The sequence below is a fragment of the Pithys albifrons genome, chromosome 7 (assembly GCF_047495875.1).
Source record: "Pithys albifrons albifrons isolate INPA30051 chromosome 7, PitAlb_v1, whole genome shotgun sequence".
Taxonomy (NCBI): domain Eukaryota; kingdom Metazoa; phylum Chordata; class Aves; order Passeriformes; family Thamnophilidae; genus Pithys; species Pithys albifrons.
Genome location: NC_092464.1, coordinates 45,168,660 through 45,193,603, shown reverse-complemented (window position 1 = coordinate 45,193,603; position 24,944 = coordinate 45,168,660). Strand labels below are relative to the sequence as shown.

The 24,944-nt window shown below is 43.2% G+C and overlaps 1 protein-coding gene across 2 annotated transcripts; it reads right to left on the bottom strand.

The window, feature by feature from the left end:
* Positions 1–7,464: 7,464 nt before the first annotated feature.
* On the bottom strand, positions 7,465–14,222 carry EIF1B (eukaryotic translation initiation factor 1B). Of its 2 annotated transcripts, XR_011698335.1 has the most exons (5): positions 13,935–14,222; positions 11,698–11,861; positions 10,883–10,984; positions 10,126–10,317; positions 7,465–8,929 (listed from the first exon to the last, which is right to left on the bottom strand). XR_011698335.1 is itself a non-coding variant. In XM_071561334.1 (4 exons), exons 1-4 carry the CDS (start codon positions 13,963–13,965, stop codon positions 10,273–10,275), a joined length of 342 nt encoding a protein of 113 aa, XP_071417435.1. In that variant the 5' UTR covers positions 13,966–14,222; the 3' UTR covers positions 7,465–10,272. The 2 variants fall into 2 exon arrangements, 1 of the variants encoding a protein (XP_071417435.1); XM_071561334.1 differs by having other exon boundaries at positions 7,465–10,317.
* Positions 14,223–24,944: the final 10,722 nt, after the last annotated feature.

The window sequence follows — 24,944 nt, the reverse complement described above, 5'->3', positions numbered from 1 at the left end:
TCAGGACCAGTGTCTGACTTACTGGTGTGAGCTCTATGCCAGTTTTCTGTTGTTGCCTGCTTTCCTCTCCTTTTTCCTTTTCCCTTTTGAAGTTCTGACTTTTAGCACTTTGTGCTACAGAGATCAGCACTCCTGTCTCAGGAACAGTGAGCTGCTGCCTGCTGGCTGTGATGAGGCAGCTGTCATTATTCCACAGAACTGAGTGTCCATAGGATCACCATATGGAACAGGCTACAATTTCCACATCCAAGAGTCACGTTTCACACAATGACCTGAACTGCTATATGAGTCTCAGACAGGAAAGGCAATAGGGCATCTCAACAAGTTCTCTTTCTTCAGGACTAATATTTCCATCAGCAGCTGAAACTTTCCACATAGCTATTCTTAATAGAATTAATATACTCACAATACCACAAAAATAATAAAATCATTCAGTACCTTCTTACATTACAGGAAATGCTATACATGTGTTTATTTATTTGTTTATATGGCAGCAGGGAGGCTGCCAGGTTCAACCTATTTATGCCTCCTTGTGGTTTGAGATCTTACCAGTGGTGAGATCAGTCAGGGTCTTCAGCAGGAAAGAGCCCTTTTATCTGTAGGGTAGGACATCGTTGTCATGGAGTATACTCTCAGTTCTGTGAGGGCTGAATCAACCAAGTTTCTCTGACAGGTGCTGGTGAAAGGCCACTTTGTTTCATTCCATCACTGAGTCTGGCTTATGCTCCCGTATGCCTCTGCAAAAACAGGAAACACACCTATGCTTTGACCAGAAAGACATACATTATTTTAGGAAAACAGGTTTTAATTACCAACATGTTTCTGTGGAGCTATATGTCGGCACTGACTGCAATCATATGTACATGAACCAGGGTCTCACTTGAAGCAAGTCCTCTAGTTATCAGGTATAACCGGCTCCAGAGTTCCAGAAACTCTGGTCTCATGGACACGGCATGCTTTCTAATCACGTAATCCTGTAAGTCCTGCTTCTTCATTCTTAAAAAGAAAGGTTAATGTACAAAAGGAAGGTTTCAGTTTTACAAAGCTCCCTTTATCCACATGAATACTGCAAAGGTCAAGAGAAAATCTGCTACCAACACATAACAGCATTTGAATCAAATGATGAATGTGCTTCACACTTTGTACAATTTCAACTCAGGAAAGAATTGGCTTCCTTAAAGATCACGTGGTGACAACTTTTATCCTTTCTTAGCAAAAGTCCGACTCACTAAATCACAATTCTCTTCTAGAGAAGTTTTAATAAAAGCCAGTTACAGTTTTGATCCTATAGATGTTAGAAACTTGTTCCAGCCTCCTTTCATGAATAAAATATCCACTGAGATCCAAACAGCTGGGAACATTTGAGGAGCTTGTTTCTAATGGGCTTCTTCCAACTCTTACAGCTGTGGGAGAGGAACAGGTCCCTGGGTATTGTCCATACACAGATCTACTCAAACACCTTTTGGGGCCAGCCAGCCTGGGGTGACATTGGAGAGGACTGTCATCTGCACAAACTTCTGATCCCTAAGGGTTCTTCCTCTGACTTCTGCCATGGTTTTGAATGGTTTTTTCAACACTGGATCCTTACAACCCTTTCCTGTAGGTAGCTAGGTCTGGCATGAAGTCACTCCTGTTGCCTCCATGCACCCACGCACTGAGGCCCTCTCCTCCACCTCATTCCAGCAGACCTGACTTCATCCCTTCTCTGAGCCTGCAGAGAACTCAGTGGACAAGAAGCCCCCAAAGCAAGTAATTTCCTGCTGATATACCCCACAGCACTGGCTCGCTGTCAGAGAAGGGGCAGCACTAGATGGTGGAAACTGTGCAGATGCACAAAGGCAGGTCTCTTTCTGTGGCACTTTGTCACAGATGTCGTTTCCTGCCTTTCCCAGCAGATTTCTTTCTTCTCTCTGAAGTGGTGTGCGGGGACCCTTTTCCTCACAGCTTTTGCACAAGGCTCTGTGGTTGCACCTGCACCAAACTATGAGTTACTGACAATGTGCAGCTGCCATAGGGAAGGGATAGATCTAAGGACAGATTTCAGATCCTCTCCTCTAAGGCAGAGGAAATTTGGGGTACAGTTTCACACAGATCGTGCCTGCAATCAAGATTTTAGCAAATCTTACCTTCCACATTCCGCCATCTAAGCTCTACATTCATTTCTGCTGGCTTCAGTGTCACTATTTTCAGCATATGCTGTCTTCCAGTGACATCTAGGGACAGAGACTGGAGATTGCAAGCTGACTATTTACATAAGCACGGTTTAAAACATATTTCAAGCCTATAAAACTGGTTTAACTGATAAGCCAATGGCTTAAGTAACAGCTGCAATTAAGATTGGGGGAAAAGAATCTCAGAGTTTGCAGCACTGAATTGATGTCCCATGGCCCATTCCTCAACTCATGTGCCTTAGCACTAATTTCATTAAGTGCTCACAGAGATGCGACACTGACTGACATAACATTTCGTTCTAGTAAGAAGAATAAAAGCAAGATAAAGCTATTTCAGTAGTGAAAACAAAGCACATGAAAATGTTAACAGGATAGAAACAATGTGAGGTCTAAAAGAGCAAACAAGTTGCTTGTGTAGCTAGATCTACTATTTAATCATTGCTACTACTACTAAATTACTTATTACACTTATATATCAATCATCTGGTCACAGAGAGTCACCATGCTTGGAGTTTCACCTACACAGGACAAAGATATGGGCCCTGACCTGGAGATCTTACCTGCAGGGCAAGACAGCACTGATGGATGGAGGCAGTAGAGCAAAGGGAATGGTGGCTCAATCTACGCTGCTTTGCAGCCTGGCTTCATGTCAGACTTGAGTTTGCAGTGTTCAACAGCTTACCCCCGCAGGATCAAAGCAGGAGCAGCGGCAAGTCTTCTTGCTGTGCCTTCATTTCTTTACTGAAGCGGTAGGCAGGCTTCCTCCAGAGCATAGCCACGGACAGACAAGCAGGATTAGATAGAAACCCACTATGTGCCTGTGTAATGCATCACTCAAAGATGCAGAAACACATAGACTGGCTCTTTTAAAACAGACTTTGTGTGACTGCACAATCTACAGCTGCTCTGGATTTTCCCCTGTAAATATAGACGTCCTAAGTACTCACAACCCATGACATCAAAAGAACCCTGCACTAATTCATGCCTGTACCTTTACAGAACCCAAAAAAGTACATCCCTTTGATGGCAGAAGGAAATGTGGAACATATTAACAGAAGACATCAAGAGAAGTGTTTATACATGTATCAGAGGCCGACAAGTCCAAAAAACCCCAAAACAAACAAACAAACAAACAAAAAAACATGGAGAGGGTGGGGACAGAGACAAGCTGGTGATTATTCAAGATCTTTTGGTCTGAGTACATGGAGCTATGTTACCTGAGGCCCAAATTTAGCTAACAGAAGAAAACGTCTATTCAAAAGTAAAGGTCAAGTAAAATAAAATTCATTGGATGCTTTGCCAGTATCAAAACTGCAAGACACAATCCTGAGCATATGGTCTGTTCAACTAAACTTCAGGGCAATTTCTCTTCATAGGAGTCTGTGAAGTAATTGGAAAAGACCCCAGCCCTTTGCTCCCAGCAGCCACTTTGTCAGATCACTAAATCCCTACAGAAAGCACCAACCCTTTTGTTTGTGGTTCCCATCAGGCAGCCCGAGCAGGCAGCACGACCTGGCACAGTGACAGGCAACTTGCCCATGCCTGGTGCCCACGAGAGCAGCACCAAGGGCAGCAGGCTCTCTGAAAGCTTCCACACAGGGACTTGGGAGAAAGCACTGCTTCTGGGCTGATTTAGGGCACTGAAATAAATACAGCAAGAACTCTTCTGGGCATGAAATGCCTCTTGGGGTAACATAAGACAGACATCAATTTTAATAGCTTCTTTCCAGAAATACAATAACCAAATCATACAATTGGAAGATTCTCACATTGTCTCTTTATACTTGGCTGTTTCAGCTAAGCTGTCCTTTCAAAACATCCCTAAGGCTTTCCTCCTGGAAACACACCACAAAACATAAATATTAGTAGCCTGAAATCAAATTGAGAAAGCTAAGAAGAGATTAGAAATTAATAGATTTAGTATGATGTAGGTGAATGTTGGCCTTGATAATTTCTAAAACTTTACAGGTTTGTTTGGATTTTTTATCCCTGTAAAACTTCACAGGAAATAATTGACAATTTTCCCTCTTCAGAGGGTATTGCCCAGAAGTTGTTAGGATGCTCCTTTTATCACAGACAAAATGTAATTAAATGGCTGTAGGGACAAACCCACAGTACAAGTGGTCAGATCCCATGCCACGACCAGAGTGCTCTGCTACTTTGAATTTACTGCCAGCTGTGTATTAGTTTGAACTACTACAAGAAGCAGCCAAGAGCTGGAAATTCCACAAGTGTTTCTGCACAGTGCAAACCGCAAGGCAGCAGATGCTGCCATGTTCAGGTTTCCTTCAAGTAGTGGCAACCCAAAGGGCTCTACTTGGAAGCAGGACGTAGACACCTCCTTCCTCATCACCCTCTGCAGAAACACATTTTATGTTCCGTGGCATTACCAAAGGATGATTTAGTCTCAGTGTGACTTAAGCCAGGACTGGAACTGACTTCTACCAGCAGGAGAGGTGAAACAATTTGATGACTCCAAGAGATGTCTCTCCCTTCAGTTAGATTAGCATGCATGGCAGTGATGGGTGAAGACTTCAGGCCCAGCTACTTTCAAACAGAGCAATGGTCACAATGTTTTTCATGAAGTAAGAGCACTACTGGACCATCAGAAAGTTTCTCTGTCACTGCAAAAATGTTACCTAAAGGAAAGGTATGCAAGCAAGGAGTACTCTTCACTTAATATTCCCTGTAAAGGAATTCATACAGAATTCTCACTCATCAAATTTCTTTTAAATAATGTGTGGATTAATTTACAGGTTACCATTTACTGAAGGAACTTGGACAAAGGTTTTGTTCTGTGCCTTCAAGTTCTAATGCAGATGTGCACTTTGAGTTGCAAGTGTAAGTGACAGACCCTGACAGTGTCAGATACTGATAAGTATCAGTTTGCAGGGCAATCTTTCACTGGTGTTACGGTACAGGTGTGCTGATACCATCAATGTTCTGTTCAGTTGGTTTACTCACCACTCACCATGAGGCACCCCCTTTCTCTGTTACAGAGTAGCCAAAGGCTGCTTCCTCTACAACAAGGACTGCCCTTCAGTAGATTTTTCCAGCAGGACTCTTGGAACTAGACCATTTTTAGCCTTTCTTACCCCAGAACTACTCTCTGAGGCATATTCTCTGCCATTTACTGGGTCTACCTAAAAGGGTGACCTTCTAGTTCATTGTGGGACAACCACTGAAAAGACCACAGTGTCACCTTTGCCCTGGTCACCTGTCCCATCTTCATACCTGAGCCTTGCTTGTGTGTGCTGCTGTAGGAACAAATCTATTCCCCATCCAGTGGTGAGAGGGACCACAAACACAGCTGACAGCTAAACCCTGCCTTTGACAAGCACGACCTTTCTACTTGCAACCACATCTACCGAGTTCAGAACTTGGCGAACTGAGCCTGGATCCTACGTTGTGTTTTTGAGGGTTTTTTACATAATCACAGCGCAGATGGCCTAAAATGGAAAAAACCTCAACCATTTACTGTCTGCACAAGTAGTTTTAATCAGACTCCAAATTAATTTCAGAAATGTGCTGTCACATTTCACAGATGCAAGACATTCTAAAATAGCTGAGACCAGACTTCAGCACTGGCTTCATCCTAAAACACGGTGCATTTTGCTTGTTCAAGAAATTAGATGATTTCCTACACAAAATTTTAGACCTCAAGCCATTAAGATCATCTTGTTTTAGAGCTATGATATTTCAGGACAAGTCATAGTATTTTTAAGTTGGTTAGTACAGATTATGGTAGAAATTTAAGCAAGGACATACAACATTTCTTGAAGAAATCAAAGCCTGAAGAAATTACGTAAGAATCACACATCATTATTAAATTATGCTTTTATCTTCCACCAAAAAAAATTCCTCCTTAACAACAGCATAAAATTCCATTTGTTTTAGAAAAGCAGATATCAAATAACATTTGCACACTTGATTTCAAAAGCCTTTGTTGTCTCAGTTCTGTAGTAATACTCCAATACAGGTTAAGACTTGTTCATTAAGAGTTCAATGACAGGCATGTAGCAAACTTCAAAAAGGCAAGCCACGTACAAATTCTCTCTTGAGATTATTTTTGGGGGTTTTGAGGTTTTGATCTTGGAAAACAACCTTTTATGTTGCCATGTGTGGAGGAGACATTCCTAACTAAACTGAGTATGGATGTACAAAGAGTCATGGTACTTAAATACACATGACCCTCTAAGACTATTTCCATTTTCCTAGTGGCAACAGCACACTAGTTTAGAGGAACACTCAGTGACACTAATCAACATTGAACACATAAGAGGGACAGTAACCAACAGTAACCCCTACTATATCCCAAAGTGATCTATAAATAAGGCCTCCCCATTCTCTAACTGGATAAATACCAATCTTGTATATATTTTCACACAGTGTGAGGAACTACTGAGCCATGAGAGCCTTCCAAGAAGGATTAAGGAAAACAATTGCTGACTGGAACTCTACCTATTTCCCACACTGTAAAATTAGAGTGGTACAGCCTGTAAGAGTGCAGCATGTTAGACAAGATCTTACAAACACTACACACAGGGTATATGGCATTTCAACAAGGATATCCCCTTACCGGCACCTCTGCAAGTAACACACGCATCTGCAGGGCAACTACACACCAACTACAGCAGGATGGCAGTATAGGACAAAATTAAGTATTCTGCCTAATTATTACTATTTCAAATATTAGAAACTTAAGCTTCAACAACTCTTCACAAGTTTTATAATTGCTTTATATGTATTTAGAACCTTAAATGCCAAACTCTCAGGGAAGCTTAACCAGAATTTTTAAAAGATAGAGAGACAGAAACAACGTTATACAGGTCTTGCAGTCCAGGAATCCAAGTTAATGAAAACAGATCTCACATATAAACATACTATAAAGGCAGTTTTTTTCCTCTGGAGTTCCCTTCTCCCTCTCCCAAACAAACCGGTTTTCATTTAGGCTGTGCAAGAACCAAGGTTTAAGCAAAGCCACTGAATCAATGAATAACATACACATACACACAACCCAGGCGTTTCTCTTTTCAAAGGTACTTCCACTTCAGTAAATCATTACCTGCTCATTGCTGTGCTCCTCATGATCACCCCTGAGACACATGGACAAATTTAGCAGAACACAGGTGACAGTCAAGGGCCTGTTAATTTACACAGCAAGAGGAAGGAGGCAGCTTACAGACTTAAATTACTAAATCCCATATTCTACAAATAAGGACTGCTGCCACTGTTTGGTGAGGGCTTAATTGCTTACAGGTGTGGTGCATTAAGTAGATGTAGACTCAGAACAGGCAGTTTAATGAATTTATTTATGCAACACCTTACTCCAGTGTATCAGCTCAGAGTCAGTTACAACAGCCTAACATAACTATGCACAAGACTGGGAATTTGAAAAGCAGTTTCTACATCCAGTAACAGCTTTTGGTTAAGCCTGGGTATCACTATGAAGGCAGTCTTGATTTCAGGTCTGAAGGACACAGACTTCACAACATTCCAACAGAAAGAAACCACTACTCTTCACAGTCTGAGCTTGGCCAGTCCCAAGTCTTACTAGTGAATTTCAAAAGTGTTTTCTATTATAAGCTCCCTTTTACTGCCTCTACAATTATAGGTCACATCCTTTACCATTTTTAACCTATTTTGGCACAAATGAAAAGATTGAAACCTGCCCTCATTGTGAAAACAGATTTTCATGGCAGTACTTCAAATGGTTCTTTTCCAAAGCCTTCATTTTCAGCATTCTTGAAACACAGATATGTATTCCAAATAAGTTTAGCTTTGACAAAAGTTTCAGAATAATATAACAAAACATGAAATTGATGAAATCTTTCATCTAGAACATACAAAGAGGTTAGGGCTCATTAAAAGGCTAATTACAATCTTAGAGACACTGTTCTAGTTTAAAATACTCAAGGCGAAAAATTTTTGCTTTTCTTCTAGAAAGATTAAATGATTTGTTGCCTTCACAAATCTCATCTCTTGCAAACTTCAAATATGTTACTTCTTACTCCCTTTCCTTTTAATTTTGCCCTTCAAAGGTCAAAACACAAACATTTCCCCTAAAGCACAAAAACCAAGCCACCTATCAACTGCAAGAAAGGATTCTTAAATGAGGATGAAGAACAAAAGGTTTTTCTTATAAATTCAAGCAGAATGACTATGGAGAGATGACTCAAGCTTAGGCAGCAGAAGTTAACGGAATGCCATGTGAAATGAAGACTGACTCAGTAACACAAGACATGCTTGTCATTTGTTAATCTCCAATTCAAAGCCCACTAGAAGTACTCATGTAATAGCAGTGAAATAGTAGAAGATATTGCTTGGTTTTCCTCTTGGGCAGAACAAGCTTTAGATGAGAACATCACTTTTCCAGGCATGTGATAAAATGAAAATCACAAAGTGCTATGTACCCTAAAAGATTAATTACTTTAGCACCTAAGAATCAGGACTAGATAAATTTGCAGTAGAATGACTTTATTCTGCTAATCTGCAAGACTTGCATAAGACTTATTTTTGGATTTTCATTTGGTGTGTGGGTATTTTGTATTTTGCAGCAGGCATTCCTTCCTCCTGAACAGATTATACCTTAACAGTGTACAATCTTCTGAACATCCTTTTTCTGGAATAGTTAAGATCTGTAAGGCTGGATACTACATTTTTACAGGTGGAATTATCCAGACCAGATGGAGAAAGAAATTGTCATGTAATGGTCCCTGGTGCTAGTGCCATAAGGGTTCATATTTGAACTCAGAAATCTAAAAAAGAAAAAAAAAGGTTCAAATGAGTTAAAATTGAGCATTTCTGTTTAGAAAGGCAAAAGTACAGGTACACGTGATATTAAGTAATATAGTTTTGCCTATTATTGATGTTTACTTAGGGAGTCAACAGGGTTTTTTTCTGGCTAAGTTACTAGTAAGTCTTAGCAGTAAATAAATGTTTCTTTCTTCCTTTCCAGAGAATACATGGTATTACATTAAGTTTCTTAAACATTTCCCACTATTGTTATGGTTTCAAAGCTCATCATATTTTGAATTGCTTCAGAGAAAATTTTCATGTTTATCTCGAAAGGAAGACAAGATCTGCATTTTTCACCACTGAATGAACTGCCTTCTAGGAAAGTAGGCTAAATCAGCTTTCTGTAGCAAGTCAAACACCATCACAAAATCCTCCATATCAACTTTTGATCCCAACAAAACTTTTCATACCAAAAGAAAGGGTATTGTAGAGCCTTTTACCTTCCTTACTCCTGCAGCTAACACTACCAGCTCATTAAAGCACTCTGCTTGCCAACATTAAATGCACAGTCATGGCAGAAGCCAACTCAGTATCTTTCCCCCTCACTCAGAGGAGATACAATAAGCCGTCCACTCTTCAAATGTTTTGGGAATACTGTGTAAAATCTGGATATTTAGCATGTTCTCTGTAACAGCAACCTTGAGTTCAGCTTATTTCATCCCCTACTATGCTTCACATTAAAACCTCATAGTCACTGCAATAAATTTTAGAGAAGATTCAGTTACTTACTCAGTGAACAGTTTATGTCTTATTATGCTGCAACTAAGATACACCTACACTACAGACTTCAAAGCTCTAGTCTTACAGCTACAGGATGATAATTCAGCTAATACTTCATCATGTAGATTTTCCAACTTCTTCAACGAGCAGTGAGCTACACCTGCCATAAAGCAGCTCAGTCCTTCTTCAGCAAGGCTGCAGTGCTGATTTAAAACTTAAGCTAAAGCATTTCGGATATCCCAGAAAACATATGAACAAACTTTTATTTTTAAGCAACAACACACACTATTTGAATACAACTCATACATTTAAGTCAGGTGGAGAGTACTAAACAACCATCACTAATACATTTCCATTGGAAATGTGTTAAAGTTCCAAAGTGTCTTCATTACCACCTTACTGAAGTTTTCTTATGTGTTACTAGTCTACACACCACCTGTTTCATGCAGTCATGCAAATCTGAATGAAATTGTAAATGTTCAGGTAACAGGGAAGTCCATTCACTGCAAAGATTCATTTTTCACAGAAGAGTCAGGTTAGGTAAGACCAATATTGCAGGGTTCTTCATAAGTGTACAGGTATGTTAGAAACCATGGACTTTCAGTTGTTCTTCCTTGACAATGCCAATCTGAAGGAGAAAAGCAACGTATTTTAGTAAAGCTTACATACTTAGGGTATTACAGATATATCAAGTTACCACAATCTTATACTTTGATTAAAGAAACTAATATACAGTATATACTCAAGAAAACATGTTTCTAGGTTCCAGAATGTTTCTGGGCCAAGCAGAAGAACTGACTACACAAAAGGAAAACTTATCAGATACCTATTTTGTTCTGTAGTCCTACGGCTTATTCTTTGACAGTGTAACAACTCTGCATCATGATTTACATCAGTGAGCCTCTTTATAGTGTTTTCAGTTTCACGATTATGGTTTGAATCAAACACTTGATTTTACAAAGAATCAAGTTGCACTGCCAGAGAACACGTGGTGTGTTGTGACAGGCTAAAGCTGTTCTGCAGTGCTTTGATTCTTACCAGAGGTTTACTCTCACTGTGCAAGTGTCATTTTACTTTCTGGCTTAAAACGCAAGGGAACTATAGTGGACATCTTTAGCTGGTTAATTAGCACCAGTATCACCTGCCACTCCACTGCTTCCAGAGAGGTTTAGTATTTATCTGCAGTCCCTCACCTCCAAGAGGAATTGGCAAATGTTCTTCCTTTGGTCACCCTGCAACTGGATAACTTCACCGTATTCAGGATGTTCAATCACAGTACCATTACAGGCAAATTTCTAGAGAGAAACATTCATATTATATTGTAAGACATCTGATGTACATCATGATTTTGCTTAGTCATTTTTGTTCAGGAGAACTTTGTCTCAGAAGATGCTTACTAAATTTTGATGATGAGCCAGACAAAGGCTAAATCTATTTTGCTGGTTTTGAGAGCAAATGGAATATATCTGCTGATGCAGACATACACAAACTAAGCTGCTGATGGTAAATTCAGGCAAGGACAGGATTAGCTACTGTGCAGAAGGAACTAGTCAACAATCACTGCAAGAACGTAAAAAAAAGTCCTAAAATGCAGCCTTTCAACTCCACACTATTTTAAAATATGTATTTTTATCCTGGCAAAACTAAAGGTCCCCATTTTGAACAGTAACCCAGCTGTAACAGAGGCAGGAATGCAAAACCAGTTCTACTTTAAACTGGTTTTATTCTTCCTATCAACAAAGCCATGTATCTGTGAAATTGTAATGAAACATTCAAAATGTTTTTTATTTACTTCTTTATAGGATAGAAATGTTTAACTTTTTGGCAAAGATCAGTCTCACTAGACACTGATAGGTGTTTTGAGGAGGACAGGGAAAGGGATCAACCTGAACATGAAAGTGACGTGCATTGATAAGAATGAAATAAAACAAACATTGGGTTATTTAACATTAAAAGCTATCACACTCCTTTATATATCTGTATTACTAAATCAAATCAGCAACTTTACCTTTTTGAAAGCTTTCACAAGTTTCTTCTTGTCATAATCATCTGCAATTCCCTGGACAGTTGTTAGTGTCTTTCTTCCGTTCCGTTGCTGGATCCTTATATGAATGTAATCCTCAGTCCCTGCCGGGAGTAAGTCGTCGCCCTTTGTTGCATCAGCAAAGGGGTCTGCAGGAGGCAGAAAGATGCACGTCATTCCCACAGAGGAAAACACCCAAGCTCAAAATTATCTGGGAAGTTTCTCACTTCACAAAAAATTATTATTGTTTAGGGGTTTAATCTTGATGTTTTCTCCCTGTTTAAAAACACACTGTTAAAATTGGGATGCCTTTTTCTACAGCTGTATTAAGTCACATTAAACCAGCTACTCAGAACAACACTCTTGACTACCACACATCCAGTTTCTTCAATGCCTTCCCAGATAAAAACAATTTACTTCAATGTTTCTTGCAAACTGTAAATCCTGCAGCTCTGAACTTGAAAATGTATTTCTGAGAGAACGTCAAGTGCATACAAGTTTTAGACAGTTGCAGGCATTTAAAGTGAAATAAAGCAATGGTATCGCTTATCAGATCAGCTGACAAGTATACAAAAATAAAAAGCTCTAGTACACACACGCCCTTACAGGTTCAGCAGGAAGTCTTATACTGTGACAACTACCACACTACCAGCACTTTAAGGGAGGGATGTATTTCTTGGTTACTAATAGAAACAAAACACAGACAAACTAACAGATGTCAGAGGCTGTCTGTAAGCCAGCACTCTTCCAGTCAGAAGCTTCAGGCAAGAATTGTAACAGAATTAATTTAGGCTTTGAATACAGAACTCTCAGTTCTCAAATTCTTCCAAGGTTAAAATTTATCTAGCACAGATGAAAAAGAAAGGCATTTAGAAAGAAGGGGGAGTTTCTGCATTAATACTTCTTATTCTCTGTACTCCACAAAAAACATATTTAACGCTCAATCAAAAAATTTTACAGCTCCACAAGTCTCCTAATTAGTAGCTCCAAATAAACCTTGAAGTATGAAGTATTTTATTACTTTTTAAGACAGATCACAAGCAAATTTTTTATTGATATTGAAGAGTCCATGTGGGTTCAGCAGCCATGCTAACTAAAATTTCCCAAACTTCCATCCAGAACTCAGACCTAAAAACTGATCAAGTTTGCTATCCACTCGAAAGAAATGGCCCAAATGAGTAAAACTTCAACAGAAACACAGAAAGAAGTAGTTCATCTGCAGACTGACAGACCCTGTAGAAACAAGAATGACAAGAGCATTAGGGGAACTGAAAGCAGGATGAAGATTCAAGCACCAAAAGAAAGTGCAGCACTGGGAATCTTGAGTAGCTTAACTTCTACTAAGGCATTTCTTAAACCATGCTGAATGCTGATTTTTACTTTGCCCCACAGCGAGGCAAACACTAATAGAAAATTTTAGTCAAAGTGAAAGAAAAAGAGGACTTTGGAATAAAGATCTCTTGGCAGAGTTTAGAACTCCAGGTTGGAGATATACAAAGATCACCTGTCAAAGTTTAGGGCTCTAGGATAGAGATAAGCCAGCACTGTAGATATTAACACTGGATCCCTGCAAACAAATCCTTTGGGCAGCACCTTCCTAAGCACAGGGTGAGCTCCCAGTGATTAACATAACCTTCTCACATGGCTTATACGTGCAGAAGATTGGAGTCAAAGCTGCGACCAAAGTCTGACAAAATTACTGTATAAAGTGCCAACTAGCTCACTTCTGCTGCCTATAGATAAGGAGGGTGGAGAACGATGGCCTGGCACGATCAAACTTCCCTACTGATGTAAGAGAAACGACCTGCCATCTGTATAGCTCGATTTATAGAGACAATAACCTTGTATCATGTTTTGGGACATTGCTAAGGATAAGATGAGGCAGAAAAGCAACAAACAGCTGGAACCGAGGGGAAATCACTCCCTTCCTCGGGAGAGGATGCGAGCCCTTGGTGGGGGTGTCAGAGCACAGACATGGCAGCAGCAGCCGCATCTCCTGCGGGAGCAGCGAGGGGGCCGAGCTGCCGCCCCAGGTCTCTCCGCCGCACACACCGAGCACGTCCCGAGGCCAAGGACGGACGGGCGGCGCTGCCCTCGGGGACGGGGACGGGGACAGCGACAGCGCCCGGTGTGGCGGCGGGGGCGGCGGGCACGGGGGGCCTCGGGGCCGTCAGCGGCTGTGCTGGGCGGCTGCGGGGGCGGCGGGGGCCCGCGGCTCTTACCGAAAGATTGGAGGTTCTGGATCGAGGACATGCGACTCTGCGGCGAGAGGCTGGAGCTGCGGGGAAGCGGGTCGGCTCGGGGCACGGCTCCGGATCCGCAGTGCAAGGAGGGGGCGGTCCGCGGGAGGCAAGGAGCGAAGGGTGGGGTAGCCAAAGCAGAGGGACGCGGGGGAACCAAACCGGGAGGGAGGGCGAGAAGGAGAGGAAGGAGTACGAGCAGGAGGAGGAGAAGGAGGCGGCGCAGAGGGGACTGAAAGACGAAGGGAGGGACCCCCCCGCCCCGGCCCGCACCGCCCCCCGTCACCGGCACCGGCACCGCCCGCCGCACAACATGGCGGAGCCGCGTGGGGGCGCGCACGGCCCTGCCCAACGGGAGCCGTGCGGGGGGAGAGACCCCCGGGGTTATCCGTGACACAACAGCGGCTTGGCAGCTACACCGGGCACTGCTGCCCAGCCCTGGGGGGAAAGACCCACGAGGTCATCCGTGACCCACCAGCGGCACGGCAGCTACACCGGTCACTGTCGCCCAACCGGAGCCGTGCGGAAGGGAAGAGACCCCCGGAGGTCATGCGTGACCCAAGAGCAGCATGGCAGCTACACCGGGCACTGCCGCCCAGCCCTGGGGGGAGAGACCCCCCGAGATCATCCGTGACACAACACGGCATGGCAGCTACACCGGACAGTGCCACCCAACTGGAGTTGTGCAGGGGGAAAGAGACCCCCGAGATGATCCGTGACCCGACAGCAGCATGGCAGCTACACCGGGCACTATTGCACACTGTCCTTCCTTAAACATCTCCAGAGACAGGGACTCCACCGCCTCCATGGGCAGACCATTCCAAAGCCTAATCATCCTTTCTGTGAATAAATTCCCCCTGATGTTCAACCTAAACCTCTTCAAGACTATGTCCTCTTCTCCTACCACTAGTTGTTTGGGAAAAGAGAGCAATCCCCACTTGGTCACAATCTCCTTTCAGGTGGCTGTAGACAGCAATAAGGTCTCCTCTGAGCCTCCTTCCCTGTCCCCCTCTCCAGACTATATACCTCCAACTTCATCAGCCATTCCACATCACACTTGTTCTCCAGACCCTTCACCACTTCATGGCCCTTCTCTGCAGCACCTCAGTGCCCTCCCTCCCCTCGCTGTTCCCCCAGCAGGGCCCTGACAGCACCACTGCAGCTGATGGAGCCCCTCCAAAAGTCACCCTGCCGGGCCGGCACCCTTTGGCTTGGGTGCTTCTCAAGCCAATCTGAAATTGGGAGAGCACTTCCCCTTTCCCCACTGAAATACATTGGAAAAGCCCCTCCTTCAGGGCTCCCTCACTAGACAAAATGCTGCTTTAAGTGTTGAATATGCTGGCGGAGTCAGTCAGCACCCCATAAAATACCTGGATCCCCACTTTGGGTACAACTTGGAATGACAAGAAGGTCCACCTCAGTGAGAGGAACAACTTCCCACTGAGGCTGGCAGAGCACTGGAACAACTGCCCAGGGAGGCTGTGGACTCACCTGGACTCATTCCCATGTCACCTGCTCGAGGTGACTCTGCCTTGGGAGGGGGGTTGGACTTGGATGATGCCCAGAGGTCCCTTCCAACCCCAACAGTTCTGTGATTCAGTGAGCTTTGCACCCCAGCCCTCCCTCCCAGGTGGGCACAGATGCTGTTCCCTGGTCCCAGGGGTCACGATGGGTGGCTTGTGTGTGGCCCCACAGGACACTCATGCGACAGCTGCCCACTGACCATCCCTGTTTTGAGGGAACATCAGCAGTGTAAGGGCTGCAATGGGAAAGATTTGCCTTTGAAAAGGTGTGCAGGTGTTACAAAACTTGCCAGTCCTCAGGAGATGATTAATGGCTTTGCAGATGTACAGTAACCTAGTTGCATTGGCACAACTGCCAGAACCTGTATTTCTCTTGTAATTTTTTCCCTCTTTTGGCTTTTTGCTAAGCTTCAGTCCTCTTAAATCGGAGGGATATTTCCTTTCTGTGATCCAAGACCTGGATCAGCACTGCAGTAGTTTTATGAATGCCAATGTGCAATGGTCTAAGAAAGTTTCTGGTCCTGGCACTTTGCAAGGAACTTTTTTCCCATGAGGAAAGCAAGGCCATTTGCTGTGGTACAAAACCTCTGCTTACCTTTTACTACCCACACTGATGAAGCCTTTCACTGCAGTATGAGCTGTAGAGGAGGGTTAAGTCTTTCCCAAGTAAGCTGCAAAGGCTGGGACAAGAGATTGAGGCATCTCCTTCAGTCACAGTTTCCTGTCTTGGAGAACTACATTACTACTCATGCAAAAATTTTTTGTCTCATATATTTTTGATAATTCTACATCTCTCTGCAAGATTTTGTTGTACCTTTTTCTCTCCCATCATCATCCCATGAACCTTTTTCGTAGTGGCAAAGCAAGTCCATCATCCTTTTTTCCTCCCAGCCACTGTATTTGTTGCCTTGGCTGGACCAGTGGTGGTGTCTGTGGGGCACTGGGATGAGCCAGACCAGCAAACTGGTTTGAGTTAAAAAAATATCTCAAAGGTTAAAACATCAGGTGCACTCCACTTGCATAATACTACAACAGTTTTGCTCAGACAACCAAAGAGGACAGAGTCTGGGGACAGGCCTGGCTATAGATAAGAGGACAATGGGTCTTCAGACACAAATCCCAAGTCTGAGTCTGCAGGGTTAGACAAGCTTGCTGTGTCAGTTCTTGTGCTTACTTTGAATCCTCATACATGTAAAATAGTTTTACATTTAATTCACTGCAGGGTTAATCCAGTCCTATGGGCTAATTGGGCATCTGAGGATTTCATCCTACTGTTTACAGACAAATGAGATTTAGTGTCTGGGAAGCAACAGAGCTCCTTTTTAAGCCAAGAATATGTGATTTTTTTATCCTTAAAATTGATCCACAATGAATAGTTCTGAACTGTAAACCTTGGCAACTGCTGAGGAAATGGAAACAAACCCTAGCTGCACAGCTTGGCATGTACTGGGCAGCAGTTATAAAAAAGATGGTGGCCAGCGCTCTTATTTTTCCATTGGCAGTCTGCCACACTGTCCATGAGCATTGGTGGGGTCTCTGGGGGGCTGTGTCCATGCAAAGAGCTCTCCCTCTGCTGTCCTCAGAGGGAGCTGCAGGTTTCTGTGTCATGTCTGTCACTAAGGTCTGACACAAATGCAGTCTGTGCCACCACCTTGCACCAAACTTCAGTGACTGTGGGCAGAGACAGGTGGCATCCTGCTGGAGATGTGCTTCTCTTGGTATTGCCCCTAGACAGATGTTCTGGGTTCTTTTGTCCTGACTGAGTCCTTCTTGTTGCTCTTGAGCAGCTGCTCAAGAAAGTCCTGGTCACAAGGGCTTCCAGCCACGCCAGGCTGAAGAAAGGTGGGCAAAGCAGACATGGCAAACAGCAGCAAACAAAAAAGATAGAAGCAATTAAAATAGGTTTGAAACCTAAGTGGAGAAAAGAGGGGCTGTTGCTTAATTTTTAAAATTCAGATTATGGCTAATTGTCCTAGAGCTGAGGCTGGAGTTAATCTCATTCACTAATATTGGACATCACAGTTTAAACAATGGATTGGGAATGAGACTCTTGTCTTTTCATGAGTAATGTACAACCTGCCAACTATGGTGCCAGCAAAAAAGAACATCATCTCTAATTAACTTGATCGTGGCTTCAAGCTATTTAAATGTAATAGTTGCAAGACCTGGTTATGAATAGCAATTAGAGATCCCCTTGCTTGCCTTTCACTGTATTTCAGTTCATCTGTCAAGCTGCATGTGAATCATTAGAGGTTATTTATTACTTGATGAGCTGTAGGGATTAAAACTAGGGACTCACTGGCATATAGATGATAAATATGACACACTGAAACCATAAAGTACACTTTAAAATGTCACCCTAGTGCACCTTCACTGGGTACCCTCGGAAGTACTTCAGATGCCCTTGAGGAGCAATGGGTAATGCAGACCAGTGGGAGAAACTTTGTTCTTCCAGAGAATTGCTGTGTAGGAAAAATGGGCTAGGAATGCCATAATAAAGCCTTGCATCAGGAAAAAAAAAGGGGCTAAAACTGTGCTTAGTTTAATACTTTGTATGACATCTGTCTTTGGTTGTGCACATGCACAAGGCCAACCTTACCTGCAGCTACCCCTCAATAGTAACCAGAATGAACATTGGTTTTCACTTCCTACAGACGCAATTCTGATATATATGCTACAGTGGCAGCCTAATATTTTAAGTTTTATTCCTTAGGAGCTTTTCAAAGCCAAAATTTAATTTAATTAAGGCCTGCTGCTGTAGGCAGATCTGCTGTACCTGGTCCTGTAATCTGCCTTACCAGAAAATGGCAGACTTGCATGCTGACCTGTCCTCTGTGACAACCTGGAAACCCAATTACTGCTTGAAGCATTCAGTGTTAAAAGAGCAGTTCAGGTTTCCTGACAAAGTGATTGTGCATGAAATGTGCAAATGGCATGTAGCAGCACTAATTTCCATCTTACAACTACTCCACGCACAAAATCTGCTCCACTCCAGCACCAGAAGCTGGCCTTTGCTGGCCTAATATTGGCATTCTGAGAATAATGTCAAAGTGCTGGATGCCTGAGAGATATGCAAAAGTATTTCCATCCTTGGTTTTTTTTCTTGAATTTTAGTCTTCCCTCCTCCCCTTGACTCTAACTGCAACATCCAGCTCCATTTGGAATCTGCACATCCCGAACCTCTGATCAGAAGGCTGCCTGGTGGCTTTCTAGCTGGGAGAAAGAATAGCAGAAGTGTCAGAAGAAACCCTCCCTCTCCCATTAGCAGAATAGTTTTGAAGGTGGCTGTAACCATGCCAACCCTGACTTGTATTCTTTGATCCAAGCTCTACCTCTGATGCAAAGCCTCCACAGTGTGCTGAGGAAGGGCTTTTGGGGGTTGGCTGATGCCCTGAGCTGTAGGCTATGCTTGAGCTGCCCAGCTACTAAAAAGTTGTTCCAGTAAGCGTGTGCTGACTGGGAGACTGGGCAAACTGGAGATTGTGCTGATGATAAACACCTGGATATCCAGCCTAATTCATGAGAATCAGGCTTATATGTAGCTTGGCTGAGCTTCAGTACATCATCAGATTTCAAGATACACATGCTTTTGTTTGAAATGTGAAGGTTCATTCCTTACTCAATGATAGTTGAAAACAACATGATAATTTTGACATTAACCACTAGATGGTCCTCTTTCTCAAAGGAAAAAAGTAGCTCTAAAAGCTAGTCCTGGCTTTTCTCTGAACCTGAATATTAGTAGGGAACAGTTTCAGTTGAAAGCTAAACATAACTAGAAGTTTCATGTAGTTGCTTAAACTGACATGTTTTTTTAATAGGTTTGAATACAACTTTGCATGAATTCTCCAAACTCAATGCACCAGGGCCTCTTACCAATCATCAAATCCTTCGTAGTTAATATCAGTTAAGAATTTCCAGCTCCAGGCAGCACAAGTGTCAGTGTTATCCCCTGCTCTCATTCAAGGCCAAGCAAAATCAGACCAGTAATCTTTTATTTCACTCCCCAAGTGAAAGTCGTGCTCTACCCCACTACAGAAGGCTGGGAAGATTCTGGGTCAGGCAATAGTCTATGGCACTTGCAAACTATTCGCAGGCTGCTATGTGAAACAGTGGGAGTGGTGGGCTGGTGGAAATAAAACATGTGTGCTTCACCATCCAGCTGCATGAAATGTCTTTGCTTTTGAGGTTTTTCACCTTCTGTTTGTGTGAGGCTCCTACAAGCAAAGTACAGGAAAAAAAAAAGGAGTTTTGGACTAGTTCATTGAGCAAAATAATGGTAATGTTTGGCATCCAAAGTTCACTGTTGGCCTTTGGTGCTACCTTCCAAAAGAATATTTATCTGTGGCAGACTTCCTGGACCTTATCCTCTGGGGTCACTCCAACCTCCCATTACCTCCATTCATCCCCCTGACCATTTCCTCCCCAAAAGCCCAACCTCTCTTTAAGCTTTGGGAAGTTCCTTCCCACCTGTGTATCCATTGCCTTTTGGTTTAGTTGCATCCCACAGTGTCTCCCTGGTCAGCCATCATACCGAGACACAGACACTCCAGCTGGCAGGCAGCTCGGCCTAGCTTCTGGTTCCCATAACCTGCAAAGGAATTTTATATGAGTTCACAGTTCACAGACTATTCTGAGTTGGAAGGGACCCACAGGGATCATCGAGTCCCACACTTAAGTCAATGGCCCACGTAGGGGATTGAACCCATGATCTTGGCATTATTACAACAAAGTTTTAACCAACTGAGCCCTTGGCTGTGTTGAGGGAGGGAAGTGGTGGAGGCATGAGTCCTTCCCAGGGATCTTCTACAAAGACAGCATGTGCCCAGCCTCTCACTCGGAAAAAGGAAAGGAATGGAAGTTTTAATGCACAAATCTCTGCATCTTCACTACAGACCAAGCTGTCCTCTAGATAGTCTTTCTGGTTCAGTCTTTCATGACATCCTTTTTCCTGACAGCTCTTTAACAGTTCCCCCCAAGTCTGAGGGGCTTTCACATTTCTGTGCTGCATGGGCTGTGTTGCTTTCCTCAGCCAAAGCATAAGCCCTGATATGAACAGGGTAACAAAGTAAAATGAAATCATGGTTGCCTGAAAAGAGCCTGAGAAGTCAAGATGATTTCTGTGAAGCTTCTGAGTGCATAGCACTGTGGTAGTTCAGTTGTGGTCTGGTGGAAAGAAATGATGAAATTCAGTCAATGAGGATGGAGTAAAATAGTACTTGGGTAAGAGAAATGCCTGATGAGGCTCATTTAAACAGACCATAACATAATTTATTAGTCTTCATTGCTAAGAACATTTCATAGTAGCCTTTTATGAAGTCACAATGACTGAAAGTGAAAATACTGGAATGAAAGTAAAAATGAAAATTCTTGAAATTGGCAGGTGGTGTGTCCAGAACAGATACACAGTATCTTTTACGTAGCAGAGAAAGAGCTGTGAAGTCCTTGGCACACAATTTTGCAGATGCTGAGAATTTACACGGGTTCGAAAAGCAACGGTGAAAGGGAAGTCATCCATCAGGGCTGCCTACCACAAAGAAACATATGTCTTGGGAAGCCTCTGGATCTCAGGGCTCAAGGGTCTGCAAGAAGAGGTTAGTGGTCAAAATGTCAAAATTGGGGAGTGTTTTTAGAGTTTTCCATAGATGTTCTTTGCTGTACAGTGTCAAAACCAAGATACTGCAGTAGATCCCTGGGCCAAAATGAAGGTAGGTAATCATATTAGAGCATTTTAAATGGTGGCTCTTCTAATAATGATTTTTGGGGTTTGTGTTTTGTCTGTTTTTGTATGACATATCATTTTGCAGGCAGCATTTACCAATAAGGAAACCATGTTACCATGAAGACATTGAATAATTTTGTTTTATGTGGTAACTTCCATGCAGGTGACAATCCGTGAAAATGATCTGTGCTATTGAAAAGCTCAATTGCAGTGCCAGCAAAAATAGGAAGAGTAAATGAGATGAAAAAGACTTTTACTTTCCTTTTTAAGATGTTAGGGTCACTATCAAAACAACAAAACAAGACAGAGTCCTGCATATCCTGGAGAAAAAAGCCCTTTACTGTAGCAACTGCACACTAGACATTGAGAAAGGATACCCACATTTTCTTGTCAAAATAAATGTGAAAAGCAGTAAGGAAAAAATATCTATGATGAGAAACCATGAAGAGTTTTACTTACGAAGAAGATACCCTCTACACACATGCACACAAAATTAGCATGGCAGAAGCACAGCCACTGCCTGGTTCTTGGATACTTATTGATTTTTAGGTGGGGAGTGTTTGCAAGGTTCAAAGGGAACATGCTAAAAGGAGGTTTCTGAGGAAAGCATGTATATCTATTATTGATTATAGTAGCTGTAAAAAGACCTTTGATGCCATCATGGACTTGAAGTGCTCTTCATGTTTTGTAATTGTAATCATGAATAGTCTTAGTAAAACTCTTGGAAACTTGGATGAGGAGGACCCTTCTTTTAGCTGTTACTGAGTAGTAATTGGAGAATAGAAAGTGTTTCTCAGGCTTCTTTACCATTTTTTGTTCACACATATACCCATAAAACAAACTATTACCCAGAAATTAGAAATTTACTTTAATCTTCACAATTGGTGAGCATCCTCTGCCAAGTGTTGGTGGGGGGATCATCTACTTGATGCCTGGATGCTGAGTAAGGGCAGGGTCAGGTAAAATATCAATCATGCTTCCCCGTAGAAGCACCCAACAAACTGTCCATGGGAAATAAAATAATCTCATTTCTTTTGAGTGGTGGCTGCAGTGAAATAGCAATGCTTTGAGGTTTTCCAAACTGGAAGCATCTTTATAGGAAAACTGAACAATAGATTTCCTATTGAACTTCTTCTTCGTCCTAATGGGATTTCAGCATTTCCTATCCAGTCTCAATTTACGGACAGGGTCAAGCCTCAGAGCCCCATTTCTAAGCACGGCATTAAAAATTCTTTCTTCAGGTCATCAGTCTCAGCAGGACTGGAGCACAAGTCTGTGTCTGTGAAGAGAGAGTCTGCAGTTCCCAGGCCGCCCAGTAATGCTTCACATCTCAGTCTCTCTGCAGGCGGTGCCCAAGGAGTGAAACACCTGCCAGTTCAGCTGCTGCTCCTCTGCAAACCTTCACGGTCTTAACTTTTAAAGCAGCAAGGTCTGTAACAGCAAGGCTGCAATGACACGTTAGTCAAGAGACAGAGTTAAAAATAACCACTCAGAAGAGATGCCTGTTGTAGAAATACAATATTGCTTGACATATTAGCCTCATGCAGGTGACATTTTCTTTGCCACTAAGCTGGGAAGCGCCTGCTTAAGCACTGAATCACAACTGATTTCATCAGCTACTTGGCTGCTGTGCTGCAGAATGACCTAAAACTTATATGTGGGTGAGTTGACCCAGCTGTGGGTTAGGGGCTTAATGAAACAAGAGCTGCCATCAAGTAAGGTCCCAAGCAAAAAGCAAAAATGGGAAAACAGCAAGAGGAACAAAGGGCTGGGGAAGAAGCATGTGGACTGATTGTTCCAGCTTGCTGGGCCTGAGAGCTTCCCACTGTCTCCTCTTTCTCCCCATGCCTCATTCCCAGCCATGAGTGTTTTCACCCTTCAGACACACTCTTCAGACAGACCATGCTAGCCGGGCAGCACAGAGAACTTGGCTCTCCACTGCAGAAAGTGTGGCAGCTGGTGCTGCTCCTGGCTGCTTGTGTCTCGCCTGCTCACAGGGTCATGGCAGCAGCCCACTCCCCTCTGCTCTCCTGCTGGGCCTGGGGCCTCAGCCAGGTGTCCTGCCAGGCCCCCCTTGCATACCCCTGGTGCCACCCTCAACCCCTGCCCCCTGCTCTGATCAGTGGCTTTTTAATAGAGCCACTGTTCTCTACCCCTCCTTTTGTACATTTAAATCATGCTCACTAGTACTGCTGACGTCCTCCTGGCCCACCTCTTGACTCCCCCTCTCTGCTTCAAGCCCTCTTCCCTCCAGTATAAAAGGCACAAGCCCCCATCAGCTGCCCTGCTTCTGCTTGGAGCAGCAACTACCTGCAAAGCAGCTTTGGTGCAAACAGGTGAGTGCCTCCCTCTATCTGCTTCAGTGCTTGCTGGGCTCTTTCTGGCGGGCTTACCTTTTTTCTTTTGGGGCTTTAGCTTACCTACACTTACATACACAGCTGTGCTCTGTGCTCAGTAACTTCTGTCCAGTTTTTGTAGTGAAGGAGACCCTGCTGAGGGAGAGCACAGGCAGGACCCTCCAGTGCAGCTGTGTGCCTCTCATTGGCCCTGAAATGAGCCATGGACCCAGGTCTGGGCTCACCCAGGTCTGATCTCTCCTGGGTACTTCCAGTGCTGCTTTTGAACATGAAAACTATTCATGTTTGCATTGGAGGGAGTGTACACAGACCCAGTCTCCAGTAAGATTCTGGTTTAGGGTTTAATGTTTCAATAGCACCTTTTGTTCCAGAGGACAACCATGATAGGCTTGTAGGTGATGGATCTGCAGCAAAGGTTGAGTTTTGTATGCTGAGAGTCCCTGTGTGCCCAGAGGCAGAGCCAGGCTGGTCTCCCACTCCTTGTGTAAGGCAGACCCATGGCAAGCTGTGATACTGCTGCTTCTCTGTCATTGTAGCTCTAACTTTCCCCTCTCATGTCACTGGAAGTTGTCAGACTGCTGTAACAGATGTCGCTCTGCCAAAATTTAAAGACTCTTTCTGCTTAGGCACCAAGCAGAACTGGCAAGGTGACCAAATGGCAGCAATGCTGAATTATTCCCCAAACTTTTAATTGTGTCACAAATAGTCTTATAAATTTTTCAAAATTATTTAATGGCTGAAAATGAAGGGCACATAGAATGGCTGTATAAGGGCTTTTTTTTGTTTCCTATTTTGCCTTCAGAACAAAGCTGCAGGTCTGTGTGCAAAGGCAGGTCTGGACCTCCAGAGATCACAGACTGTCTTTAAGCCACATTACTCTTGAAAGGACTGTGCATGGGTAAACCAGGACTTTTTGCTTTGTGACAAGATGGAGCTGGATGTTAGAAATGCTCAGAATCAAGTTTGTGGCATTACCTCTACCTGTGTTTCTTCCTATATAAACAGGGGTAGGACAATCAGGAGTAAGAAAAATTAGGGTGAATTAGCTATGCTGAGCCCCTGATTATTTAGGGGTGGCATGTTACTTACTGAGGAGCAGTGAGTTATGTGCTTTGCAGAAACCATAGCCAGGACAAGGGTATGAGCAAAACGTTCAATACCAGTGCTGTAGAAGGTGGCTGGGATGGCTTCTTCAGGCACAGGACCAGCTGATGGAGATTGAGACACAGAACTACTTGGGAAAAAGCACGTGCTAAATGCTTTTCCCTGTATTTTTGTCTTTCACCAACAATGAGCTCAAGGCAAGCTCTTCCTTTCTCTAAAATGGGTCCCAAAAAACAAGTTACAAAACCAGAGTGCAGGTAATCTGAAAAACCTGTCAGCAGCCCTATAA

What these genes read in the sequence shown, in the direction of transcription:
- EIF1B (XM_071561334.1), bottom strand. Translation starts at nt 13,965, where the DNA reads ATGTCCTCGATCCAGAACCTCCAATCTTTCG. An exon ending in CCAGAACCTCCAATCTTTCG is followed by an intron (nt 11,862 to 13,934) that starts GTAAGAGCCGCG and finishes TGCCTCCTGCAG; the next exon opens with ACCCCTTTGCTGATGCAACA. An exon ending in TTGTGAAAGCTTTCAAAAAG is followed by an intron (nt 10,985 to 11,697) that starts GTAAAGTTGCTG and finishes GTTTCTCTCTAG; the next exon opens with AAATTTGCCTGTAATGGTAC.